The following is a 15,532-nucleotide window of genomic DNA, read 5'->3' on the forward strand; positions in this document are numbered from 1 at the left end:
ATACACTCCGCGATACACTCGCAACGTTAGTGCTCTCTTCACAGTGGCTTTCATAGACTGATAAATTCTATGGCGGCTTTCTAACAACTCTGATTTGAAAACAAACCGCCAGATGGCACTGAAGAACCAAATGCGATCCGAATCCGCTTGATGACTCAGCGTGCGAGACTCACAAAATGACGCAGCTGGTGGTCACGAGTCGAGCAATCTGTTGTATCGATACTCATAGGAGAAGGAAACTGAGTAGGACGGCCAAGTCATCTTGAGCGATATTCAGTGTTGAGCGAGTTCGAGCTTGACACTAGGTGCGGACGGTGGATAGGAGTGTTTTTCTTTTTCTTTATTGAAATTTCGTGCACATAATAAACGGCATTGGCATTGTTTACAATATGAAGACCATATTATTGGCGCTTTGCGCTTTTCTAGCTGGTAAGTTTTCACCTTCTAACCAACGATTAAATGACAGTCCGTGGACTTTTCTCTTTGTTGACTTGCGACGTAATTACCAGTGTTAATGACCCAACTTCCTCAAATGTCGGGTTTGCTGATGATTTGGTAACTTCTAGTTGCTATCTGATGACCTACAAGTATTCCGAACCTGCGTTAATCGGAATTTTAGCAAACAAGAATCATACAAATGAGCAAAAAATGAACTTCACCTTTCACCCTCTCTTATTTACACAACTAGTCGCCTGATTAGCCCAGTTGATACTCGTATTCGCAATATCTTACAACTCGTTGCCCACTGCTATCACGTACGCTGCTAAAATCTCTTCTATCTTTATGAATCAGAATCCAAAATGTAGCAAAAGGTTTGAGTAATCGAGATGTAGCCAAGCGAATCACTCATATTTCAGAGATTAGTCACACATAGTGGGGATACGTCCAATTTATTGATCATTAATGTCGGATGATTCAAATCTACAAGTATAATGCAATTTGACAGTGATTAATGCCATTTCCAAGTAACACCTCAATTATGTATTTGCATAATTTTACTACACTGTTAAATTCATGGATTTTGAAAGAAATTAACACCACCAACTTCAGGTTAAACATCGACACATTTTCTCTGAATTTCAGTTGCTACAGCTAGAGTGGTGATCAGAACTGGAGGTGATGATACGACACATCTTCTAGGTGCTAAAGCATGTACTTGGGGTCCGTCATACTGGTGTCAGAACTTGACGTGAGTAAAACTGATTTGTTTGAGAAACTTTTATATTTAAGTCGTTTTCTCTTTACTTAAGTCTCCTCTTACCTCAAAGTTTCATAATGTTTTTCCCATCGCTTTTATATGCCAGCATAGCGATGCGTGAGACCGAAGGTCTGTAGATAATGGTATTTTCTAACCACATTCATGCATACTATCAGTTCAACATTCCGTGTTGCTTCTCTCCCCTCCTTTATTCCACTGTTCATATGATCAGCATTTTGCCACCGCTCAGGATGTTTTCCAAAACATAACAATACACTGAAGTTCAGCTTACGTATCAAGCCTGAGTTATCGTCAACAGACTTGCAATTATAAGCTGCTTTCACATTATTGGGTGCTAACTTGACAGTCTCAGCATCAGTTGCTTTCTGAAGTTAGTCATAGCTGAACCATTGCCCTCCTCATGTAGTACAAGTCTTTGTGTTCCTTATCAGCACACAGTATGTATGTTTGTGGTGCACTGATAAAAGAGTTTTGATGTCTCAATTCGTAATGATGAATAATAGCCTTGGTTTGGATAAAAAATCAGAAGAGCTAAGAAGGGATCTGCAAAATCTGATATATAAAACTCGTAAATAACAGCTATATGGTCTTGGCTAATTATATTTCAATGCTTCGTTCTACTGCATTCTTGTTCTCATTCCAAGTTTTCAACATATAATATATATATTTATTTCATTTATACTTGAGTTCATTTGTAAGTTGCAAAAAAACAGTTGTATTGTCGACCTGCGCATGTATTATAAATAGCTATCAGGCACTTACTTTAAACACTGCACACAGCAAACCCTGTGTTTATATAGTACACTGGAAATTTTAATGAATTTGTTTACAGTATGAATCACTCCAAAGGTCGTAGAAGGAGTTGATGTTTGCCACATTATTTCTGGCCCAGTTAATTATTATTGGCAGATTAAAAAATCATTTCGATTATTCTATGTAGTTTAAGTTACAAAAATATTGAGGTTCTGATTTACATTGTAGTATAATAACCGATCATATGATTCCGACGATGGTTGAAATCATTTTGCATTCGTTTGTGCGCTTTAGAACTTGAGCCACTGAACTACATAAATGTGAAATCTTTTAAACAGTACTGCAGCAGGATGCAAAGCAACAAAGCACTGTATCAAGTCAAAATGGGAAAACATGGAGGTGGAAGACGACAAAGATAGTGTCTGCGATGTTTGTAAGGATATGGTAAAGCAAGCTAGGGATCAACTAGAAAGCAATCAAACTCAGGAAGACCTGAAAGCCGTGTTCGAGGGTAGTTGTGCTCTCATGAGAATTAAGATTATAGTCAAGGAGTGCGACCAACTAGTAGATCAATTCATACCAGAGCTGGTCGAGACTTTGGCGTCTCAAATGGACCCTTCTGTGGTTTGCTCAGTCTCCGGACTCTGCAATTCAGCACGCATTGACAATCTGCTTCGTGAATATGAAGAAAAAATGACCGAGGTATGAATCTGCATTATCTACACTTTCATGATAGCTACTTTGAACCACCTGAATACGCAACGCAGAAAATATACAGAATTGTATCCGTTTCTACCCACTCTGTTCTACAACTGTCTAAATATGTTCAACCAATCGCTTACAGGATGATGAAATTGTACCAAAGTCCTTATTCAACGATGAGCTAGAACCTGATGAGTGTTCGAAATGTTACCATATAGCAACGCACCTGGAGCACAAGTTAGAGGACATGTCGCGTGACCAGATTCTGGAAAATATGTTAACTGCATGTGGTCAATTTAGCTCCTTCTCTGATGCTTGTTCTTCCATTGTTCTTACACACTTCGAAACCATATATGAGCGACTGTCGACCGAATTCAAAGCAGAAAACATTTGCCACCTTTCTGGCCAATGTAGTTCGAGATTCCATAATCATGAAGAAATAGATGGCGAGGTAAAATATTCTCTAATACTAAATAGATCTTAATCTCTTCTTTGAATAGTGTTAACTATCAACAGAACAAACAAAGAGTCGTTTGGTTTTTACAGATAATCGAGGTTGAAGTCCGGCCCTTATCCAGTGTTGGTATGGTTGATGTTAGTGACGAACTTCCATGCAAACTTTGCGAACAACTCGTAGCACACTTGCGGGATCTCTTAGTTGCCAATACCACAGAATTAGAATTCCAAAAGGTTCTTGAAGGGCTTTGTAAACAGACAAAGTCTTTTTCATTTGAGGTATACCTTTAGTTTCCGTCTTATTTTAATGTTTAACATGTGCTTTTTAAACTTCTAGTCGACTTTTTTCTATTTTTACAACCCATTCCACCAACAGTCGGTGAAGAAATTTGCTATAGAAACAATATATCAAAGTAGATCGTTGTTGAAAGGATTTCCTCAATGATTTCTGTAATATTACTCATCCTAATTCTGACTCATTTAGTACTGTATGATTTTATAGTGCACAGCAATCGTTGACGAATATTATCCACAAATATATTCATATTTGACTAATGAACTGGACGGAACTTCAATATGTCAGATAATTGGTGTGTGCCCAAGTCCAGATAAATCTGTCTATGTAAGTATTTATTCAACTAATACATTTTACACACAATAAAACGTAAACAAATTCTCAAAGCTATGGCGTAATTCCAATCGATTAATGTTTAAAAAAAGACCACTACAAATATTACTTCATCTATCAGAATGGACCGATATGGCCTCTTCTCCCTGAAAAACCTGCAGCTATTGGTGTGAGAATAATGAACGAAAAGAAGCACAATCTTGGCGAAAACGGAGGTGGGATCAGAAAGCATAATTTAGGAGAAAATGGATCTGGGCTGAGAAAGCATAATTTGGGAGAAAATGGTTCTGGATTGAGAAAGCAGGAACCCAAGTCGGAAGCTGAGGAAATGCAGTTACCGTTAGAAAGGATGCAGGTTTCTTCTCTGGCGTTCCCTGTTGCAGGAGGTGGTAATGCGCAAACCTGTGCATTATGCGAGTATGTCTTGCATTACCTGCAACAAGTCATCACTAATCCTACGACCGAGGTACGTTAAGTTAATGTTTAAAATATGTTGCCTACCTATTTATTATGGTGAAAACAATGCTCTGTACTGCTTATATTCAAGTAACTGACGTGGAAATTTTAACCTAATTTCAATAGGAGGAAGTGAAAGAAGAAATTGGAAAAGTCTGTAGAAAATTACCAAAGACTGTACAGGGCAATTGTAACCAATTCATTGATGTCTATGGAGATGCCATAGTAGCGATCCTTGCCCACGAAATTGATCCTTCCATGGTTAGTAACAAAACTGTTTTTTAATACATTGCTGTCGGAGTAGTAAATTGATGTCGGTCAACTATCCCACAGCTCTGTCCAACTCTTCATCTGTGTCCAACTGAGGAACTGATCAATGCCTGGGACTCAATTCCTAAAGATATGGTTATCGTAAGTGAGGTCGAAGACAAACCCAGTTGTCCGTTGTGTCTCCTTGCTATCACACAGTTGTACAAAGTTGTACAGAATAACAGGACAGAGGTAAGCAACAATTGAATATTTATTTTCACATTGCATACCTACTAATTGTGTGCTCGAAAAATTTCTGGACCCGTTTTATCCTGATCATCAATTGAGATTAAGCAATCACTATTGTAAGATTTGAAAGTTTGACGCAAGTGATTGGATGCTAAAAAAAAAGAACTTGCATGTTTTCATTTGGTGATTTGAAGGACACTGGTCGACGCGATTTTTGGGTCTGACTTAGGAATGTCAAATTTTGGTTTCTTCTACGTTACTAATAAAAAGAAAAAAAAAACGTTTTTTTTTTATTAAAGTTTGCTTTTGTAAAAACCAGAGCAATTTTTCCAGTTTTAAGAAAAATAACTGAATTTTTCATAATTTTATTTTAAATTATGATCAGAAAAACTTTTGCTAAACGTCGGAATTCTTTTAATTCAAGAATAATGATTAGTAATAGCATACAAATATAAAATAATAAAAAATCAAGTTCCAAAATGAATATTTTTAGTGATTTTATTATGTTTGTTTGGACTTTCTCGTATTAAACCCCAAATGTAATCTCCCATCATATTATCATATGAGAATTGAGATTCATTGGGGTTAATTCTGATGATTTTTCCGTATAATATTAACAGCTATTGAGTATTCAAAAATATAAATATGTTCGAAACTTTTTTAGATTTCAATTTTAGATATAATTATAAATTTACATAGGCAAAGTAAGGTATCCATTGTTTATCTTTATTCCGTATTCGCATGTCAAAGTAGGCTTCATAAGCTTCACTTTAAATTTGTTGCGAAAGAAAATTTTTTGCCTCTTACGTTAATCAATTCATCGCAAATATAACAGAATGAATCAACATCTTGTTCATACTGTCTAGACGCCATTTTCTAACTCAGTAATACATAACAGACTCAGTAACTCAGTAAAACAGACAAAAGCAAACTTTAGAAGCTAAGAATGCTATTCTGGTGTAATTCGATGCCTAGCATCAGAATTTATGCACTGAAACAGAAACACAGGAAAAAAAAGTTTTTTTTATCAATCTGTGTAATTATATAAATTATTAATAGGCAAGCATAGAGGCTGCATTGGACAAACTGTGCATCCACCTCCCAAAGAATCTCAAAGGCGAGTGCTTAGAATTGGTAAAGGTGTACAGCAAGGAACTAGTTGACCTTTTAATAGCAGATCTCACCCCGCAAGAAGTCTGTGTATACATAAAATTGTGTGAGGCTACACAGAGCCCTGTTCCATTTATTGAGAATTCTATCCCTACCGACAAAGATGGAGAAATCAGTGAGTTGATTAATTTCATTTCCAATATTTTGTCAATCAAAACCTTACAGCTTGTTTACAAGTTCATTAAAAAATTATATTTGACTACTGCAGTGACAAATGAGATCCCGGACTTTCCGCTCTACCCGGTAGTAAAACAAGAAGTCAGCGCTGATGCAGAGTGTGTGGTTTGCGAGTTCATAATGAAGCAGCTAGAACAATCTATGAAATCGAAGCACAGCAGAGACGAGGTTGAGAAAATTGTGCATGGAGTTTGCAACATCTTACCGAAAACTGTTAAACGAGAATGTAACGATTTTGTAAACAAGTATGCTGATTTAGTCATTGATATGCTTGTGGCTGAGGTCAATCCCAAGGATATTTGTCAGGCAATCTCCCTCTGTGGACAACAGATTGAGCAAATGCAAGGTATGGTATTAGAAATGTTAAAATTTATAAAACATTTCATTAAAGAAGCTGTGTAGTAAAGCGAATTTCATGAAATAAAAGTGAAGTCAGCACTGTGCACATTCGCTGAAAATGAAGTCGTATTCAATTTTAAACTTCAGTGGGTTGGTTAAAATTAAGAATCAGTTATAACTTAACGTAACGCTATTATTATTTCAGAATCTGTAGCCGAGTGTGCTTTGTGCCAATCTGTAATATCGGCGATCGAAAAAGAATTAAAGGACCCAGAAGTGGACCATGACATTGAAATTATTGTGTCTAAAGTTTGCAAGTATATACCATCTGGAAAACAAAGCAAGGTGCGTTAAATGCCACCAGCAATTGAAAATTTTCGTTCTGTGCACCGTTATTGATACGAGTATTTATTCATTGCCTTATTTTTTCTCTTTCTCTTCCATATAGTGTGAATCAATGATCGAAGTATACGGCCGAAGCATAATCAACCTTTTACTGTCATTCGTTGACACTAAAACAATCTGCACTAAACTTGCACTCTGTTCAGACCGAGATTACCTAGCAATGTCAGCAGCCAGCTCAAGATTGAGGCGTTTCACTAATCTTCCTAATCCTAATCTCGGTCAAAAACGCTGTACATGGGGAACAGCATATTGGTGTTTGTCCGACGTAAACGCCGCCGAATGCAATGTAAGAAAATAAGGGTTACTCTAAAATTGCTTCTTTATATCTCGCTATTCAATTCTTAAGATGAAAATTACGCTATTAAACTGATCTTATTTTCACACTGAATACGTAGATACATACGACATAGTGATCACAAAAATCCGGAAATAAATCAATTTCATTCTCTTATAGGTTGTGGATCATTGCAGGGAGAAAGTCTGGAAGGCAAATTCAGCGCCATCAGTTTAAAATTTGGTATAAAATTTAATAAATCTAATTAAGGTTACTAAAGAGCATCAAGGTATTCGATACTCTACTATAAATAACATTGATTGAATAACACTTGAAAAAATATGAAGAAATAATTGATAATAATTAGCAAAGCACTCTTGAGAAAGATACTTGGCATAGCTATAGTTTGTGAAATTTGAACTATTGAGATTGACACTGAAACTGACAACCTCTTGTTTTTCAAAATATTGATGCTAAAATGTTCCTTAATTGAAACAATCCGCCTATAGTCTAGCCAGTGTCTTTTATCGTATTGTAATATTGCAGTAAATTTATGAATAGAATATAGCTGTTTGATGTTTGACTTTTTTATGCATTTTAATTAGTCTTTATCTATTCAAAAACTCAATTTTTCAACAGCGCAAGAACGTGAATGAATTTTCTGATTAAATTTAACTGTGATAATAAGGAAAATAAAAAAAAAGTTGTTAATAACCCGCTAATTACATTAGAACGTATAGGTTCCGTCCCACATTAAAAATTAGTCAGCCAACAAATAAATTATTTCGAGTTATAATAATTAACTTATCATTAGGTTGTTCGTGTGATCATAACGACCAATTTTAAACCGAATCTTGTAATATTGGCTCAGAAAAGTATGTTCGAAAGAAGAAATGATGAAGATATTATGGGAAGGTACCTAAATTTCGCAAGATTTGACAGATTCACTATACAAATTTGCCAGTGTACAAATATAATTTTTCAAATACTATTCTAATAAAAAGTACACAATTATATAAAATTAAGCATTTCCGTAATTGAATATAGTAAAATTCATTTATTATTAATTTCTACATTCTCAGCTTGCAATAAAACTTAAAAAAACTTTACAAAACTTGACTGAAATACAAGTTCTTATAAATGATTTGAACTTTTGAACAATGGCAACTCTTTAATATTTTATGTGAATGTCGCCACAACTCTCCGGAGTGTTTAGGCATAATTTTCGATCAATGCCAATTCTGATGTGATTTTGGGAAATTTTCGGTTGAACAAGTTGCAGAGGTCTTATCGTTTGTTTCTATACGGTCTGAAACGCGAAATGGGGGGGGGGGGGGGGGGGCAACTTAATTGCGATATTACAGTTCGTTACGCAGTAGTGAAATCGTGAATAGGACATTTCATTTCCAGTCGAGCAAACGGGCATTTCATCTTATCGATGGTTTCGAACAATTGTTTCGGTTTGAAAACAACTTTGAAATCGCCATAGAGCTCTTTAGACTTGTCCCTTGGTAATCTGAGTTCCGTAAACCCAGATTTTGGCGGTTCGTAAACACCTGTTGCTACTCGAATGGAAGTATCCCAAGTGCATGGCGCCTTGCATCGAGTGACTGTTCTGAAGGGCACTTTAGTACCGAATTTTCCAGACTCCGATTGCATCCGAAGCCGATCAATATTTTTCAAACACTTTTCTTGCTCCTCGTAAGATATGCCTACGAGTATCAAAGGTTTTTGGTACTTGTAAAATAGAGCTCTTCAAATAAAATTGAACACACTCGCCTCTGCGAATGGAGCCCTTGCCGAGTTCCAAACTTCGCTCTAAATCTCGAATCTCTTTTTCGCAACGTGCAAAATACGTCCCTTCAAACAGCAGCGGCGGTGCATCCGGTGGTTGGGCACTGCACTTTTCTAGGCGCCGCTTTTCCACGTACAGGGTATACTCCAGGCTTCGCATCATCTTCTCAATCTTTGTGAGCCTCGTTTTGTCAATGCGCGCTAGGACACCCGGTTGAGACTCGGTGCTCAGAAGATGGTGTAGCTTGAAGAGGATGAACAGAATCCAAAGCATGGATTCACGCTCCATGAGGTTCCTCATGTACGCCAATTCCGAATCGCGAAACCTGAGGAGAAACAGTTCTTAGCTGTATCCTGGATATAATACTTTTGGAAAATTAAGTCCATTCAATATCAGGGATTTGCTGTTTCGTTGGGCAGAAGACTTGTCGTACTCTTTCATCCTCGTCGATGTCTCAGTGTTCTTCTCATAGACCGACTGCAACCATTGGCGGTACTTTGGAAAACTAACGCCATTTTTGCGAGCTTCGTAGCCACGCCAAAGTGCTTGAATCTTCGTAGCACATCGGTGATAATGCTGCCACCACATTTTCGTCACTTGATCTATGAGATGGGATCTCGCGGATTCACGTGCCATAAAACCTCGCCAGTGCCGCTGTATCGTCGTCGCTGATTGATCCAACATTCTTAAGTGATTCCGAGTAATAAATCCTCGACACCAGGCCTTAAAAAAATACGAGGGAATGAACGTTTTTTTTTATGGCGACGTAATTGAATATTACCCCGGTGAAAAGGATTTTTACGATTTTATACGAATTTAAAAAAATATTGCAACATTTCATATAACTGTATGAAAAAAAATTGATTCCATACAACATTGTAAATCTGCATAATCATTCCTCATAAAAACTTTTAGATCTTCATGAAAATTTGTATTTTTCAACAAAAAAATCTACAAGATACAATTTTGAAAGAAAAATAACAATTCCTTACGAAAACTATACATATTTACAATTTTGTACGAAAAAACACGAAATCTCAAAATTCTTATAAATAATCGTAGTCGCAGAAATTTTTACCAGGGTATAACGACATTTTACTGATCGAGTTATGGGCTGACTTGAATCTTACGAGCCGCAATGAATTCATGCACACGCTGTAATTCTGAATCGTCGTCTCGCTTTTTGATTTCCTGATAAAGCTCTATTTTGCTTGTCAAAAAACATCGGATCGAAACCATTTTCGTGGGAGATGAGTGCTTAGAGAAATGATAAACCAGTGTTCCGTAGATTCAGTCAGAGTTTCTGTAACCTTCAAAAACCTTGCAAACTGATATCGTAAACTTTATTTCTAAATTAGCTCGCGTCGTTTCTATTCTGTCTTTCTTATAGGGTGTGGCGTACTAAATTCTCGGTATCATTTGTCTTGACACGATACGGTCTTACACCCACGTAAACCAAAATGAATTAACAAAATGGAAACCAATGTAATCATTACGCCCTGCAGAAGTGATTTTGGGCTACTTGGAAGTAGCGTCCCTTTAGAAGCCTGCAGTACCTGGATGGAACAAAGGTCCTTATACTCCTTAAATTCCGTAGTGAGGAAGAATAGGGAGGGCATACCTCTCTGGAATTACATACATTGTATAGTATAGTGTGTGGTACTAATAATAAGTACTAATACGCGTGTTTTCTGAGCGATTTGTACTTGTGCGAATATTTTGGTGGCTCGTGAAGAGAGGCGATTGTTTTTAGCGTTGACAAAAGCCTTTTTTATCCGGAAACTTTCATAGTATAAATGATTAGCTTCGGATATTTTATGCAAGGTTCTGAAAACCTGGATCTAGATTACTGCACTAGCCAAACCTCAAATATATAGAGGCTTTAATAATCGCAGCTGCTCTACGACTATATAAACGATATTTATTCGTGGAACAGGATGACAAAAGTGTTTTTCGAATGGCTGCGAGTAGTTTTCAAAATCGCTTTTTTAATCCCTCCGAAAGCGTTTTTGAGTAACTGGAATCCCGATTTTAGACTGATTTTTCAACACAGAACTAATCTCATTAGCGTGTAAAAAATTAATGCCAGAGTTCGAAAGTTTATAATATTGAAAACTAATATCTAAATAGGAATATTTCTTTCTTGCAGTTTTGAATTTACCATCCAAATGACCAATTTCATGAAATTTAGAAAAAATCATGCTTTCTACGAATTTACTATTGCAATTTCGGCTCATAAAGAGTGACCTGAAATAAGTCCGAAGTTTTTCTGGAAATAAGTTTTCCCCGCTGGCGTACAGTGTTGACGGTGTCTGATGACGTCACTACTACCATCTGCGCCATCTGCGAGAGGCCACATCGTGACTAGATCTATGGTTGGAACACCTATTCTCCTTAAACTATGGACTCTGCTTTTCAGGTTCATACTGTACATAGGACCGGCGAGCACGTTGATTTCGGTCATTTCATCTGAGACGCCGTGACGTGCGCATCGTAGCGACCCTGAACTTCACATAGAAACTTGCAAAGTAGCCACGCAGTCAGGTAGGTGTAGCATCCAACTGTTCAAACTTGAAGTACAGTATAAAATTATTACCATAATGAAGGTCAGTTAACAAATTTGTAATAAAATTACACTTGCCAATTAAACTTTTTTTTAAATCTCTTAATTTAGACCTTAATTATTGAAGGAGTATTAAAAAGTTAGTATAGTTTTTCAATGTACAAACAAATCCGTATTTCATTCCAGCAATAATTGAATTGTTATTATTATGCCACAAAAAATGAAGTTTAAAATTTTTTTTAACAATATTCTACCCTTGTTCATTTAACTGTAAATAATTGAATTGTGTTATCCGATTCATTAATTAATGGGTTGCTCTACGGTGTCGGATGTTTAAATAAGCTATTTTTCAGGAATTAATTTCGGAAAAACTGCTGATGCAATATTGATATTTTTTTGATATCAACTCATCTAAATATTAAGGAGTGTGTACACAGTTTTAAAAGATAGAGTTCAGTTTTGGTATTTAGTGGCAAAAGTTTAATTATTTTACATATCAGATGTTTTTGATGCAGATTTCACGACCTTCTGCAAGTATGCGATCCGAATTCTACAAATATTTACTATGGCGATTTCGTAAAATGAATATGCATTGAAGTATTTTTGTTCGCAATTATGTATACAATTAACTGTTAAGCCCTTTATCGCGTTTGAGATACGTCAACTTCGAAATCGACCAGAGCACCCCCTTAAAAGTCGATCTTAATCGACTTGAAGCGAAACGGATTGGTTCTGAATTATCGACTATTTTCAACGAAAAATCGATTTCCGATTAAAGTCGAAGTCGACTTTGCCATCCCTATTAAACTTGGCGATTCGCTGCCGCGAATCTTGCCAAATTTTAACTGTTCGAACTATTTTTTGAAGGGAAAAAAATAATAGTTGATTGTATACCAAGGATGCAAAGTAGATATTTTTACTTTGACTCCATGGTGTACACATATGCTTTATACAACAAAGGTGTAATTAAAAAATTTGTTTTCAAAGCCGCGTACAAGAAAGAGATTTAAGTACTAGGATGTAAAAGTATACTTTTACGTACTCCGATGCACTTTTTTGTACCGTCGCTAAAACGATTGCTTCATGAATGTACCAGCTGTAATTGGGTTTGATTAAGTTTGACCGAAAACTTATTAATAGTACTTGCAGAGTAAATGAAACTTTCTTAGCTATCTAAAAGCACGAAATGGTCAAATTGAGACTAAATATTCGACTCACGTGTATGATATTTTATAATCAAGCTCAAAATAGATGAAAACTTGAGTTTCAGATACTTCAGATACACAATTAATATTATTCTTCATGTCACTTGTTCCACAGCAGCTCAATTTCATAATTTATTATCTATATAACTATCAGAATTCATTCAATATGATTCATTTAATTTAAAATTGTATGTTCAGGTGGAAATATAACATCGAACAATATCATCACAGAGCAACTGCAATACCCTCAAGCTTAAAACGAGTCCAGCAACATGGCAGATTACGTGATCAGTGATGCGAGTCAGGATGAGAAGGACCTTATTCCAAAAGATGGCCTTTCAGCCGCTCAACTCCTGTCTGGTGGAAACGGATTGACATATAATGACTTTATTATTCTCCCAGGGTACATAGATTTCACTGCTAATGAGGTTGACCTTTCTTCGCCTCTCACTAAAAAGATTATCTTAAAAGTACCTCTGGTCTCTTCTCCGATGGACACGGTTACTGAATCCGATATGGCGATAGCTATGGCTCTGTCTGGTGGAATAGGTATAATCCATAACAACTGCACCGCAGAGTTTCAGGCGAACGAAGTTCAGAAAGTGAAAAAATATGAACACGGATTTATCAGAGATCCGGTTGTCCTATCGCCAAACCATACTGTGCTCGATGTCCATAATGTGAAAACTAAGCATGGTTTTTGCGGCATCCCGATAACAGAGACCGGCAAACTAGGGGGAAAACTTGTGGGTATCGTCACATCTAGGGATATTGACTTTCTCCAGGACACGTCGAGCCAACAGAATCTCAAGCTGGTACATGTGATGACTAGATTGAACAATTTGATAACTGGGACCTCCGGGGTGACATTACAGGAAGCTAATTCCATTCTAGAAAAATCAAAGAAGGGTAAACTGCCAATAGTGAATAATAAAGGTGAACTTGTTGCTCTGATGGCTAGGACGGACTTGAAAAAGAACCGGAGCTACCCAAATGCCAGCAAGGATGAAAACAAGCAGCTCCTGGTTGGTGCAGCGATCGGAACCCGTGAGGAAGATAAAGATAGGCTGCGACTGCTGGCAGCTTCGAAAGTCGATGTGATCGTCATAGACTCGTCTCAAGGGAATTCTCAATACCAAATCGACATGATTAAATACATCAAGTCCAAGTATCCAGAGCTGCAAGTAATCGCGGGTAATATTGTCACAAGAATGCAAGCAAGAAACCTCATACAAGCTGGGGCTGACGGTCTTAGAGTCGGTATGGGATCAGGATCGATTTGTATAACTCAAGAAGTAACTGCAGTCGGTAGAGCTCAGGCTACAGCTGTGTACAGTGTCTCAGATTACGCTAAAAATTTTGGAGTCCCTGTGATAGCCGATGGTGGTATACAGACTATTGGACACATAATCAAGGCGATGAGTTTGGGTGCGAGTACTGTGATGATGGGATCGCTGCTTGCGGGAACATCGGAGGCTCCAGGAGAGTATTTCTTTAGTGATGGAGTCCGTTTGAAGAAATACAGAGGAATGGGGTCGCTGGATGCTATGAACCGAAAAGATGCGAATGGTTCGGCAATGGATCGATATTTTCATAATGAAATGGACAAAATGAAGGTGGCGCAGGGGGTCAGCGGGTCAATAGTTGACAAGGGTACAGTCCTAAAATTTTTACCGTACCTTCAATGTGGCATTAGGCATGGATGCCAGGATATTGGCGCAAAATCTGTATCCACCTTGCACCACATGTTGTACAATGAGGAGCTTAAATTTGAAAGGAGAACGCAGTCGGCACAGTTGGAAGGAAATGTACACAGCTTATTTTCATATGAAAAGAGATTGTACTGATTTATTAATAATAGCTATAACCAAAATGGTTATTGTCTGTTGAATATATAACCAAATGGTTGAGCTAGCTAGCAGCTGCCAAGTACGTGAATTATGAGTTAGCTACTTGTAAGAACGTCAAAGGTTTCAACCAAATATTCCTTTAGTAACAAACTACATTCGAAAAAGTCCAGAAGGATGGAATCGCTGGACAGGATAAACTGTGAATTCTCAAATCTGAATATAGAATTATGAGATTTCTGCTAAATTGTTATTCATTGTGCCGATTCTGTATTATGCCTTCTATACCTTGACTATTCTACACTTTGAATTTCTTGTGTCTCGATTTTCCATATTAGTATCCGATAGAATATATTTTATAAATAAAGTGACAAAAGCACGAATCATCAGATATACGAAATCAAAAATGATATTTCAACTACATAGTTTACTATATTATTTTTAATCCAAGGTATATCCGATATATGTATGATATATCTAACGATTCGTGCTATTGTAATTTATTCTGTGATTTCTCACATATCTTGTCTAATTTACAAGATAAATCACGTAATAAATTACACGGCGAATTCTTCCATAACATTTTATGATCTATCACATGAACATTTTTAATAGGGGAGGTATTTATAGAGTAAGACCTAATTAATATTTTCAAATTAATTAAACTACATTTTTCACTCCAAGAATTACAAAATTGTACAAATAAAAATGAATGTACTTATAAGTGATAATGTAACTGTATTTGTATGTATGTTTGTATAATATGTATGTATGATAAATTTTAGACGAACTCGATCTGCATGCCAAATCAGTTTTGATTTATTTATTGTACACGTAATTGGTAGATCTGTGCTATCATACTTTGATAAAACGTTTTTTGTGTATTAATTGTAAAAAATTTGATTCCGTATTACACAGAAAATTACGATACTGTAAAATGATAATCGTATATGTATACTATAATTTTTAAACGAATAATTGAATTTTGTACTCTCGCCGTATTTGCCTCTATCCTTATTTGACCATCAATTTCAAATTATACATG

The 15,532-nt window shown here is 36.5% G+C and overlaps 3 protein-coding genes across 4 annotated transcripts; 2 read left to right on the forward strand and 1 right to left on the reverse strand.

The window, feature by feature from the left end:
- The first annotated feature begins 192 nt into the window (after positions 1 to 192).
- Positions 193 to 7,873, forward strand: LOC124408462 (prosaposin). 2 transcript variants are annotated; one of them, XM_046885396.1, is made up of 15 exons: positions 193 to 429; positions 1,084 to 1,189; positions 2,311 to 2,674; positions 2,817 to 3,125; positions 3,221 to 3,409; positions 3,633 to 3,752; positions 3,880 to 3,981; positions 4,018 to 4,224; positions 4,341 to 4,475; positions 4,548 to 4,715; positions 5,772 to 5,997; positions 6,091 to 6,405; positions 6,604 to 6,743; positions 6,847 to 7,089; positions 7,258 to 7,873. In XM_046885396.1, exons 1-15 carry the CDS (start codon positions 390 to 392, stop codon positions 7,312 to 7,314), a joined length of 2,721 nt encoding a protein of 906 aa, XP_046741352.1. In that variant the 5' UTR covers positions 193 to 389; the 3' UTR covers positions 7,315 to 7,873. The 2 variants fall into 2 exon arrangements, with proteins under 2 accessions (XP_046741352.1, XP_046741341.1); XM_046885385.1 differs by having other exon boundaries at positions 3,880 to 4,224.
- Positions 7,874 to 8,496: 623 nt separating this feature from the next.
- LOC124408518 (spermatogenesis-associated protein 17-like) lies at positions 8,497 to 9,649 on the reverse strand. Its single transcript, XM_046885494.1, has 2 exons — positions 9,306 to 9,649; positions 8,497 to 9,197 (listed from the first exon to the last, which is right to left on the reverse strand). Exons 1-2 carry the CDS (start codon positions 9,554 to 9,556, stop codon positions 8,747 to 8,749), a joined length of 702 nt encoding a protein of 233 aa, XP_046741450.1. The 5' UTR covers positions 9,557 to 9,649; the 3' UTR covers positions 8,497 to 8,746.
- A 1,656-nt stretch (positions 9,650 to 11,305) lies between these two features.
- LOC124408467 (inosine-5'-monophosphate dehydrogenase-like) lies at positions 11,306 to 14,487 on the forward strand. Its single transcript, XM_046885410.1, has 2 exons — positions 11,306 to 11,416; positions 12,839 to 14,487. The coding sequence occupies exon 2, from the start codon at positions 12,913 to 12,915 to the stop codon at positions 14,485 to 14,487; it is 1,575 nt and encodes a 524-aa protein (XP_046741366.1). The 5' UTR covers positions 11,306 to 11,416; positions 12,839 to 12,912.
- Positions 14,488 to 15,532: the final 1,045 nt, after the last annotated feature.

This window comes from Diprion similis, chromosome 1 (assembly GCF_021155765.1).
Source record: "Diprion similis isolate iyDipSimi1 chromosome 1, iyDipSimi1.1, whole genome shotgun sequence".
Taxonomy (NCBI): Eukaryota; Metazoa; Arthropoda; class Insecta; order Hymenoptera; family Diprionidae; genus Diprion; species Diprion similis.

Excerpts from the sequence above, each read along its gene's own strand:
- LOC124408462 (XM_046885385.1), top strand. The coding sequence starts at position 390 with ATGAAGACCATATTATTGGCGCTTTGCGCTTTTCTAGCTG. Across the intron at positions 4,476-4,547 it reads ACGAAATTGATCCTTCCATG|CTCTGTCCAACTCTTCATCT; the intron begins GTTAGTAACAAA and ends ACTATCCCACAG. Across the intron at positions 7,090-7,257 it reads TAAACGCCGCCGAATGCAAT|GTTGTGGATCATTGCAGGGA; the intron begins GTAAGAAAATAA and ends ATTCTCTTATAG.
- LOC124408518 (XM_046885494.1), bottom strand. The coding sequence starts at position 9,556 with ATGTTGGATCAATCAGCGACGACGATACAGCGGCACTGGCGAGGTTTT. Across the intron at positions 9,198-9,305 it reads ACATCGACGAGGATGAAAGA|GTTTCGCGATTCGGAATTGG; the intron begins GTACGACAAGTC and ends GTTTCTCCTCAG.
- LOC124408467 (XM_046885410.1), top strand. The coding sequence starts at position 12,913 with ATGGCAGATTACGTGATCAGTGATGCGAGTCAGGATGAGAAGGACCTT.